The 12,110-nt window shown below is 46.6% G+C and overlaps 1 protein-coding gene across 1 annotated transcript in view; it reads left to right on the top strand.

The window, feature by feature from the left end:
* SLC1A1 (solute carrier family 1 member 1) overlaps window positions 1-12,110 on the top strand; it is a 400,763-nt gene that overhangs the window by 352,163 nt on the left and 36,490 nt on the right. The window contains exon 11 of the mRNA XM_086961206.1: window positions 5,404-5,538. Coding sequence (XP_086817332.1) covers window positions 5,404-5,538 — 135 coding nt within the window. The remainder of the gene's footprint in view (window positions 1-5,403; window positions 5,539-12,110) is intronic.

Raw genomic sequence — 12,110 nt, 5'->3', positions numbered from 1 at the left:
AGGCATATAAACACATCGTAAACTTGTCACCACTGTGGTTTATTTGAAAGAAAGAAATAGTGTAACCCAAGTATTGGAAACGCCAACAGATCTGGCTCGTTTTTTGAGTCGTAAGTAAATCATTAAAAACATATGCTGCAGTATTACAAAAACAAAACAATGTGCGTTTTGTCTGCAATGCCTCTATGAGATAACTAATTTAATGTGTTAGGATTCAGGGTAATATTGGGATGGTAAAGTAGCCCTCATGCAGTGCAATTGCAGTGAGGGAGAAATACATCTCTGAGCAGAGCTAAACCTGACCTTATATATATTTAAAGAATTGGTAATGATAAGTCTTGCAGACAGCTGCACTGTCAAGACAGTTGTAAAAACAACTGTGCGTGAAGCATGTGGGCAATATAAGGCAGGTGGGTCAAACAGTGGGTACAAGATTTCCTGCGCCTTCAAATTGAAAGAATAGTTTCTGGTTCTCAGTGGATATGTTCAAGCCAGTCAGTATAAGGACAGAGTGTTGAATAAGGGGCTGCGGTTAGATTTCAGTAACTTTACAAAAATATACTCATTTGCTAGGAGCACCACCTTAAGAAAGATACAATGATCAGTAATTGTTCCTGGACTAGAGGTTCTCCGGTAACAAAGCACAGCAATGTTCATATGGAATGATATTCCTTCCATTGTTAGTCTGTGGCACCATTCCATAGCAAATCCTGACAATTGCCATCAAACCAATAAATCTAAAAAGCATGAGTGTTCGGACAGATTGTGGATCAAATTACAAAGGCAGCATGACATGTCACAGTACTTTGATATGTGGATTGAAATCAAAATAAGATGTTGTCCTTCTCCCCATCCCCCATTGATTGCATTTGTCATTTAGCAGAGAGGGAGAGTACATGAGTTGTTTGAGAAGTGTTTGCTTAGTTAAGAACCACTTTTTGTTGTAATGTGTTATTAGAGAAGTCAAGTGTGGTTGGAACTTTGATGAATAAGATGTGTGCAGTGTTTAATATTTGAGGCTGAGGGCTTTTTTCAGCAGTCAGATGCTCTTGACTTAATTGTTATGAATAAAGGTACTTCTTGCGATTGTTGTTTTCCTCTCAATATTTATGCCCGTGGTTTGTACATCCTCAACACAGCAAACCAGTTCAACCTCTAGCACATGCCCAACAGACCAATCAGGGGCAAACTCCTCAAAAGACAGGCCTTTGTCCAGATCTTAGCTTGCTTTGAAGACAATAGCCTGACTCCTGACCACCAAATAACATTCTCTCCAAGCAGAGGCAATGCATCTGCACTGTTTACTACCTGAATGACATCAAAGCCACTGTGAACAAAAACAGAATTGCAAGCGACGTACTACTTGACATCTCGTCTATCTTTGACATATTACGTCACTCCACCAGGGCATAGCTACCAGTAGTGCAGGAGGTGCAGGGGCACCAGAACCCGGAGGCCTGGGAGGCCCATTAACCCCTGATTATTTTTGTATTTTACTACCTAACTCTGAGTTAGAGGTCCATTTGCTTGCATAAGGTCCATGACGCCCATGCTACTCCACTGCACCCCACCCTACTAAAGAGAGTGAGTGACACTGAAATTCGAGACACTATCCTAAAAGAACATCTTCCTATCCCACTAAAAGATACGACATTGTCTCTTTTCTTCCTTTTTAAGAGCCTTTCCTCCTGCAACTAACATTCCACTAGGTTGTACCATCTATCCTCTCCATTCCAATATGAACCTCAGCTCTCTTCCAGACCTCATCAATTCCTTCAAATGTATCTGCTTCACCTGTTCCGTCCTAAGGCTGGCCCTGTATGTCCTAGGCCAATGCCTACAAGCACTGCTCCACTGTATCTTATGCGATCACCTCAAACTTACCTTACCGGAAATGATGAGTCTCAAATGTGTAACCTGGACAACGTATCTCCTCACCATCTTCTGGCCTCCAGAACTCAAACTTCCACGCATTTCATCTTTGGAAGTGAGGAACCTTGAAGAGACCATGGATTCCAAACAATCCCTTGTACCACAGGTAACTCAAGTGACAAAAGGAACCTTCTACAACATGAACATTTTGAATCAAATATTCATCAGATAGAACTATTTCACAGGGTGCAGGTCACAATTGTCTCTGGTCTGCTTGCACTTAGATCATGCCAAAGTACTGTACCTTGTGACCTCTCTAAACTTAATCCACAGGCTCCAATGAGTCAACAGTGCAGCAACCAGGCAACATCTACCCCTACACATAAACAACTACATCATTTCAGCTCTTCAAGCTCTGTACTGGCTGCATATGGCCAGATATACGTCATTCAAGGCTCTCTGCGGCACCCATTGTATATTTTCAATGGACTGATGTTATGTTATATAGTTTTTATAGTGCTCGAATACCCGGAGGCGTCATGGCACTTGCTTAAAAATGACTAGTGTAGTGTGAGGACCTAGAGCAAAAGAAGCTACAGAGACTTATATAGCCAGGTCTTTAGCAAGCTTATACATTGGGGCCTCCTTAATATGTAGCGGGAGGGCATTCCAAGCCTATGCGGCTCCCAGTACAACGCTCTCTCCTCCCCAGGTTACCCACTTGAACCAGGAAGACACCACAAGTTTAGCTGAGGCTGAACATACGGTCCTACCTAGGGTATACAGTATACAACTCTGTTGAAAAAAGAGTGGGCCCTGTCCATGATAGTTCCTCAACTCAAATTTTGCACCTAATGGCAATGGAGGGCACTTTGATACAGGCTGACCCCACTTCTGACAATATGGTCTTCCAGAAAGTCTTATATTGGTGGCCTCTACAGATGGCCCAGCTCTAGAAGTTGCACCCAGCAAGATTACGGATCAACTACAACCATCTTGATTCTGAAGCACGGTAATCACCTGGCTGCTGTCAAACAAAAGATCCACTCAGTCACAGGTCATACAAGAAGAAGAGACTACTAGTCTGCAGGCTTGACTCTGTAACCCTCGTTACAAGTGGCCTACAATTCCTGACGCTAAAGGTAACAGAAGATTCACGTAGTGGTGGGAATTACAAGGACATATCAGTCCCATTATGTTAATAATGTAAGTTCCAGCTGGCGAAATTTGACCAAATCTATTTGGGAGAAAAATGGGCCAGAATGTGGAAAAAAAATGCAGGAACTTGTGTGGAAACATAGATGTTTAACTTATTACCCTTTACTGCTGCTGCAACTTGTAATTCAGGACGAATTCCTGCACCCTGGCATTACTGATCACCAGAGTATTGATCATTTCCAGGTGCACGAATCATAGTCTGGCCCCTTGGTCACTTTTAATCGAGCCTTCTCCAAGTCACACTTTTCTGCATCTTTTCATAATTTACTGCAGCTCCAGAAAAGAAGAATGAAGTTCTGTCTCCCTTCCGGTGGAATGAGTCCCTGATGAGCAAGGCACATGAACAGCTTTACTGAGCTTCTGCACGTGCATGATTGACAACTGTCTCCATGGATGTGTGTGATGCTGGCAAGACTGGTCCCTCTGCCTCAGGTGCTACTCGCCTTTTATAGAGAAGAAGGAATATTTGATCATTATTGGTGTCTGCATACCCATAAAGATAGCAAAGGAAAACGCTGATGTGGGTAGACGGCAACACACGGCTATCTCTACTGAAGATCAATTGGTGAAATCCATGAAACACCCAAGTGTATGGCATAATATAGAGGAACAAATGATTTACTTTTATCAGGGAAGCAATCAGACCGTTAAAGAGTATTTAGACTGCCTGTAGGAGGAATGAAAACATAGAGAAGGAACTAGTGTGTGGGCCCATTGAGGAGCAACATGCAAGATTAAATGCCTCTGCACTCCCATTTGTGACACTACACGTGATCCACTAACAGTGAGAGTAGTAGGAGAACATACTCAAAGTGTGTATGACAGCAGAGAGTGAGGGTGAAAGGTTGTTATTGGACAGGATGCTTAATGCTGGGGGCTGAGGGCTCGAGGCCTTTTAGGCTGCCCCTGGAAGAAGATTAGACAGGTGGTAGTTTGAATATAGATTCTATTTCCATAAAGGCATGAGGCAACCAGAGGGGTATTTTGGAAAGAAAGATAACTTCATTTTTGGAAATGGTTAACATCTTTTCCACGGCACTGGATTCTCAGTGAACTTATGATCCAATATATTGCATTGTTACGAGCTCTACCATTGAACTGTAGATTAACAGGGATAGCGACAAATACATAAAGAACCAATTTTTATCAAAAACACAATACAAAACATGAGAGAGCCTGTGTCCTAAACTGAAAGAATCTTTAACCATTGTGCAACAAATTGAAACGTACATGATGTGTGTAAAAATGATCATTTCTAAGTAAGTGGTGCTGGTTAGCAATGTGATTGGTAGGTAGTTTGGAAACTGGAGAAGTTGGACTTCAATAAGGATACGGTAAGGGAAAGAACGTCAGAAATAGTGGTGGATATACTTCACTTTGTTTTAAAGGAATTTGGTTTACGTGTGGTCATGTGGGAGATATAGCTGTAGAAGAATGCTAAAAAGTGAGCTCAAGAAAGGCTTTGTTACTCTGGGGAATGAGGTGAAGCTCGAATATAGGTGGGTAAGTATCGGTTGAACATAGTGTATGTGGATTGAGAAGCTACAAAAGTAGTATTTTATAATAAAACAGGAAGCACAGGCATGTCTGTGAGTCTTTAATAACTTCTGGACCTTTTCTGGGCTATCCCAGGTGCAATCAAGAAAAGTCCCCGAACTTTGTTTACTTATTACCAACAAAAATATTGGGAAAGGGCGACACACTCGAATTGCTAAATGGATAATTGCTTGGGAAGGGATATAGTTTCATATTGAAGTATGTGTAACTTGAAAAAAATGTCATGTGGATTATCTATCAAGGTTTCTCGTGATGGGGGACTTGTCGATGAAGAGAGTGAAGCAGAGAATGACATGGAATTGAGAGCAGACAAAGGGAGTATAGAAGAAAGACTGATGTATGAGGAGTAGAAAAGGGCGATGAGTGAGTAGAATTAAATGAAAGTGAGGAATGAGTATAAGATATGATGTTTTAGTGAGATGAAGGATGAGTTGTGTATAGAGGATCAGATGGTGAAGTGAATGAAGAAAGTGGTGTGTGTGTGTGTGCGTGTGTGCACGTATTTGTACGCAAATGTGTGTGTGTGTGTGTATTTAATGGTTTTGTTGAGTAGAAAAGGGGTGCATGTTCTCAATTGAGAAGGTGTTAGAATTTGGGAACTTGGGCTGTGCATAATGACTACTGCTATTCTGGGTTGGGGATTGTTTTGAGGGATCATTTTCTCTTGTCTGCATTGGTGAAGACTGGAGTGTAGGGTCGCTGGATTGGGTTGCTGTGTTTAGCTTCTCAACACATTTTGTCTTTCCTGCAATACAGTGTCACAGCAACGGCAGCCAGCATTGGCGCAGCCGGCGTGCCGCAAGCGGGATTGGTCACAATGGTGATTGTGCTGAGCGCAGTCGGGCTTCCTGCAGAAGATGTTACGCTCATCATCGCTGTTGACTGGCTACTGTAAGTATCCAGGTGGAATGCACCCTTTCAGCGTGCAGTGTATTTCACAGACCCAATTAGTCACAACATAATTGTTCATTTTGTTACTGTCGATTTCATGTATTTCTTTGACACTTTCTCAGCAACAGTAATGACAAATGTTACAGTTACTGTAAAATATATTTAAGGTGAATTTCCTGGTTGTTATGGCAAACGGGATTATAATCACGCACTGTGTAACACTTTCAGATCTAAACAAGATGTGGCAAGTCATAACAATGTAACGTTGAACTAAATTGCCTAGAGGTTATTCATGTCACTGTGTTTATTATTTTATGTTACAACAGCATATTATAACTATTCATTGTCTTTAAAAGTACATACCTGACGTCATGTGTTTGGAAAATGTCGCAAATAGCGGAATACACGTAACACCGGAAGGGAAGGTGTGCCATTAGGTACAGAAAAAGGTTCCGCCATAGCCATATCATCAAGGCATGATAAGTTAATATTGAACAATGTTTGGATTTCCTTACAGTGACACTTCTCCAATATTGATCTTTAGCTGGCACTGATCCAAGAGTCACTCTTCCTACACCCTGAGCTGCCGTCTCCTCAGACCAGTGCAAAATTGTGGACCTAGAGAATCTCTAGGGACATCCCTAGACCTGATCCTCCTGATCATACAAGAGTTGTCTACTATCCTGGAAGAACTGAGCATGGAAATAGAGGAGACTTCATCAGAACTTTCCAAGATGATGTCGGAAGACGAATTAAAGACGACCTTAGAGGATATTAAAAAACAAATAGACCGTCACACGAAAGAGATCAACGAAAGGAAAATTCGCAAATTTAAGAGGGATACTCTAGACTACCGCTTAGGGGAGGCCTACACATGGGCAGACATCTACGCGCAGAAACGAAGAAATAAACCATACAATTCGAAACAGACACATCATCAACGGATAGTGACACCACCCAAAAACCACGTAGACCCCCACCAAGCAGGACCACCCAAGAAAATATAACAATGGAAGAACCCACCACGAGTAAACCCATGGAACCGAGTCCTTTTTTAGAACAGGGCCAAGCCCAAAAAGGAGACCCAGGCGAAGCATCAGAAAAGGACAAAGAAAGAGATCCACCGACCACACGAAGCACATCGGCCAGCATCAAGGAGAAAGAGAAAATGAAGAAAAAGACCCAACCTCAGAACAACTAGTGATCAACATCAGCGATAAAAATTTCAATCCATACGAATTACAAATATTACAGAGGGGGATGTCCTTTGTTCCGACTACCAGTACAGATAATTTGGAATTAGAGGTGAGCTTATTCAAATTCATGAGGAAACTCAGACTGCGACATTTCTTCGACAACATTGTACCAGAACGACCACAAACCGACCAGGATCAACTACTAGGCTTACGACCTCAAAGTTCTTTTCAAGCTCCAATGAGCCATAAAACATTAGATCTGTTTGAAAATCTAGTACGACAAGACCTACAGAAGTTGAAACACACCAAACCCAAACAAAGAAACATAACGCAGAAAGACCTAGACACACTACACAGAATGGCGAACGACAACAGTATCATCTTCACCAAAGCTGACAAAGGGGGAGCCATCGTTATCATGAACACAGAGATGTACAATTCAAAAGTGATGGAACACATTTCAGACACCCAAACATATACAAAGTTAAATCAAAATCCCACGCTGGAATATTCTAAAACACTCAAAACCATCATCGATGAAGCACACAAAAAAGGCATCATTATGGACAGAACAAAACAGTTTCTACTAACGCTGAATCCCAAAAGTCCAACACTGAGGATGGTCCCCAAAATTCATAAAAACACCTATGACCCTCCGATGCGACCTATAGTATCTACCATAGGTAGCCTCCATGAACCCATCGGTCAACTCATTGATAAATACTTACAAAAACCAGTGCAATCCATGCAAACTTACATTAAGGACACTACTCAATTTCTGCAGAAATTACAGAAGATAACAGTCAATCAAACAGACAAACTAATCTTGTGTACAGCTGACGTTCGTAGCCTATACACGAGCATACCCCATGACATGGGAATAGAAGCCTTGGAGAATGCTCTTCTGAACTCGGACCTCGACATAGATTTCCAAACATTCCTCATGGAACTAATGCAGTTTATCCTTTACCACAGCTACTTTAAAGTCGAACAATCGTGGTATCAGCAACTCACAGGAATGGCAATGGGCAATTCGGCGGCACCGGTATATGCCAATATATTCATGCAATGGTATGAACAACAACACATTCTCTCTAAACCAGAATGGACGGACAATCTCAAGATGATAGTGAGGTACATTGATGACCTTTTCTTAATTTGGACCAATACCGAAGAATCCTTAGACACTCAACTGAAGAAATTCAATGACATTGATCAAAGAATCCAATTAACATGGGACATATCTGACACTGAAGTAAATTTTTTAGATGTCAAAGTTACAATTTCCCCTGAAGGATTCAAAACAGATTTATACACGAAACCAACTGATAGAAACAACATGCTTCTATATTCAAGTTTTCACGAACCAAAACTTATCAAAAACTTGCCATTTTGGAGGAGCTTCGCTGGCAACCAAGATGGCCGCGTAAGCTCGGAGCTCCGCGGACCTTCCGATCCTCCGCAACTATCCTGCCCGTAATCCTGATCCACGATGGTGGATACTCGTTGCTGAGGGCCCACTGAGGCGATCACCGTTTTCAGATTCCAAATCGGTGTCTCCTACGCGGAGCTACGTCGAGTGGGACTCCGTGCCAGCTCAGTGCCATTGTCTCTGCGGACTCCGCCGCTACGCTTTGCTGATCTGCGGAGTGCCTGCCTGCCTTCGCCAGCGGAGAAGTGTACTAGACAGCGGTGTTATTTGGACTGCGGAGCTAACCTGGGCCGGTGCTCCATTGTCCTCCCGGACAAATCTCCGACCCTCCGGGCTTGGACTTGCCTGGCATAGCCCTTTGTTCTCTTGGACCTAACATGGCGGGCAAGGGGGACCTCGACAAGCCGTCTAACAGAGGAGTGCGCAGTAAATCGCAACAGCAGCAGAATCGGATTGAGCGTTATACTCAGCCGAAGACACCGCCTGTTACTGGACCCTCTGCCAAGGGCATCCCACATTCGGGCTCGCCGGACGGCTCTGAGCCCACTCTGAGCGACATTTTGGGAGCCATTACAAATTTCCGGGCGGACATGCAGCAACAGCATGAAGTCCTCACGCACAAGGTGGATGGCATGGCCGTTGATCTGTCCCTCATCAGAGCCGACTTGGGCAAAACCAATGATCGGGTTAAGAATCTGGACATCAAGACGAACAGTCTCACGGGAGATGTCTCGGACTTGCAAACTGAAGTCCGGAACCTGCAGAGGACAGCGGAGCACTTCGCGAGGCGGCTGGATGACTTTGAAAGCCGGGCCAGGCGGCAGAACATCCGTATTGTCGGTGTACCGGAGGGTTCGGAGGAGGCGGCGACGGACCTCCTTGTTGAAGACCTGATCAGGACTCATCTGGCCCCGCCTGGCCTCAGCAACTTTTTCTCGGTGGAGCGTGCCCACCGAGTACCGGGTGGCCCGCCGAAGACGGGCGTGGCGCCTAGAACCATCGTGGCCCGGCTGCTTAATTTCCGTGACAGGGATGCTGTCCTGCAGGCTTCCAGGCGACATGGACCACTTAAGTTCCAAAATGCTGATGTCCATTTCTATCCAGATTTCACCAGGACGGTTCAGCGGCAGCGCCAAAGCTATGCTGGGGTGAAGCGACGACTAAGGGACCTAGGCTTCAAGTACTCTATGATGTTCCCCGCTAAGCTCCGGATCGAGCACGAAGGTCGTGCCCTGTTCTTTGACTTCGCTGAGAACGTTAGTGAATGGCTGGACACTCTATCACCGCACCGAGACGCACAGGAGGACCATGAGGGTGGCGCTGCTGGCGGCTCGGACCTATGAGACTTGGTTCCGTAGTGGGTGACTAATTGATTATCTTATTTGCCTCAGTGGCCTGTCAAATGTAGCTTTGAGATGCCGCACTATCTTTCCTGTCAGTACATGGAGGGTGGCGGGAGGCGTTCGCGGAGATTCCTCACTCCTCTGGGTGTCTTTTTGTAGAGTAGTTATGGGGCGACAGGCACACTGCTGGTTGGGGGGCTTTTTAGTCACATGCAGGGGTGCAGGGTGGGGGGTGTAACTTTGCGAGTTTTATTGTTTGTTTGCTCTATCTCTTTTTCTTCCTTGAGGCAATGGACTGTGTGTTTTAATGTGCAATTGACGATTGAGTTGGATGGAGTCGGGTGGGGCGGGTTGGTAGGGGATGGGGGGTAGGAAATTGAAAGTGCTTAGCTGGAATGTCAATGGATTAGGTGATCGGGTTAAGAGAGGGGTGGTGATTCAGCTGATAAAAAGGAACATGCCTGATGTTGTACTATTACAAGAAACGCACTTAGTGGGGAACTCTTGTAGGGCCCTGAATCGCAAGGGTTACAAAATGGTTGCCCACTCTGGGTTCTCCTCGGGCTCCCGGGGGGCGGGCATCCTTGTACGTGCGTCCCTTCCTCTTGAAATAGACGTCACGCTCCTGGATGATAGAGGACGCTACGCAGCGGTGGCGGGAAGATGGGAGGGGCGTTCCCTGGCCCTGCTTTCGGTCTATGTTCCCCCTGGCCTCCAATCTAGCACCTTCCAGGACCTTGGAGGCGCCATCTTGTCCCTGCCTTCGGGCCTGTTGATCCTAGGGGGTGATTTCAATTCAGTCTGCTCTGGCACTCTAGATCGCCAGCCACCGAGAGACCTCCTGGGTTCCCAAACATGGCTGCCGACCTTCCTTGACTCTATGGGTCTGGTGGATTGTTGGCGGTTATTGCATCCTGCGCTTCGCCAGTTTTCATTCCTTTCCGGTGCCCACGGAAGTCTGTCCCGCCTGGATTATGTCCTCACCCTGGCGGCACAGTCGCCCGCCATCTCTGAGGCGCGCTTCCTGGCGAGGGGCGTTTCCGATCACTCGCCGCTGTGGATCTCCTTTGACTTCGGTGTCATTCTGTCCAGCCGCCCGGCAGCGGTAAATCCCTGGTATTTCCGCAACCATAACACGCGAGCACTCCTGGCCAAGGCCATCGGCCTATATTTTACTGAAAATACTGGATCCGTGGGCTCTGCGGTCACTCTGTGGGAGGCCTTCAAAACGGTGTTGCGGGGTGAAGCCCTGGCTCTTATCGCGGCGGCTAAACGAACTCGCGATGCGGATCTTATGCAAGTGGAGGAGGAGGTCTTGGGTCTCGAGTCCCGTCTGGGGCCTGAGCCTGACCCTTCTCTCCTGCACGAACTCTCTCTGAAACAATCGGAGTATCACGATCTCGCCACGGACGCAGCCCTGATCCTGGCGAAGGAGCAGCAAGGCCGCATCTATGATGTTGGGGACAAGGCTGGTAAATTGTTGGCCTGGTTGGACAGGCGGGAAATGGCAAGCCGGGTGGTCCCGGAGATCCTGGGTGAGGACGGAGTGGTGGTTACTGATCCGAGTGCCATTGCCGAGTCTTTTGCGGACTATTTTCGGGGTGTTTATACTTCCGGTTCGGACCGCTCCGAGGCCGACTCATCTGAATTCCTCTCGGCGATAGACCTTCCTTGTCTCTCGGAGGAGGACAGGGTCGACATGGACCGGGACATCACCGCGGACGAGATCGCTCTGGCGATTCGCGCTCTGCGTGCAGGCAAAGCAACCGGACCCAATGGCATACCGGTTGAACTGTACAAGATCCGGCCGGACGTGATCTCCCCTCATTTGAGAGATATGTTCCTCCGTGCCCGCGAGGATGGTGTCTTTCCCTTGGACCAGCGACTGGCCACTATAGTGGTTATCCATAAGGACGGCAAGCCGCGAGATATTTGTAGGTCCTATCGCCCCATTTCTCTCCTCAATGCTGAACCCAAGATCCTGGCCAAACTGTTGGCTAACCGGTTGGTCGGGGTTATAAGCGACCTGGTGCACCCGGACCAGTCTGGTTTTATTCCCCGCCGCAATACTGCCCTTAACCTGCGACGCCTGCACGGGGTTATGGCCAGGGTTCATGCCATTACGGAACCAGCGGTACTGGCCTCCCTTGATGCCACGATGGCCTTTGATTCCCTGGAATGGAACTATTTGTGGGCGGTGCTGACGAGACTTGGGTTTGGACCGGGTTTCCTGGGCTGGGTGCAACTTCTTTATGCTAGCCCTCTGGCTGCTGTCACGGTCAACGGTCGCATGTCTGCTCCCTTTGCGCTCCAACGCGGAACCAGACAGGGCTGCCCCTTGTCTCCGCTCCTGTTTGCGCTGGCTCTAGAGCCTCTTGCGGCTATGCTACGCTCGCACCCTGACTTGCATGGGATTTCCTGGTCCCCGGGCTTTGAGGACAGGGTCTCCCTGTACGCAGACGACATCCTGCTCTACCTCACCTCCCCTTGCAAGTCGCTTATTGTGGCGTGTGATGTGCTCAGGTTGTTTGGGCGCTACTCCGGCCTGATTATCAACTGGGCCAAATCCTCCCTTTACATCCTCAAGGGTGACAAGCCGCG

Source organism: Lissotriton vulgaris, chromosome 3_1 (assembly GCF_964263255.1).
Source record: "Lissotriton vulgaris chromosome 3_1, aLisVul1.2, whole genome shotgun sequence".
Classification (NCBI taxonomy): Eukaryota; Metazoa; Chordata; class Amphibia; order Caudata; family Salamandridae; genus Lissotriton; species Lissotriton vulgaris.
Note: the sequence above shows the minus strand (reverse complement) of the source record. Positions and strands in the feature narration are given on the sequence as shown.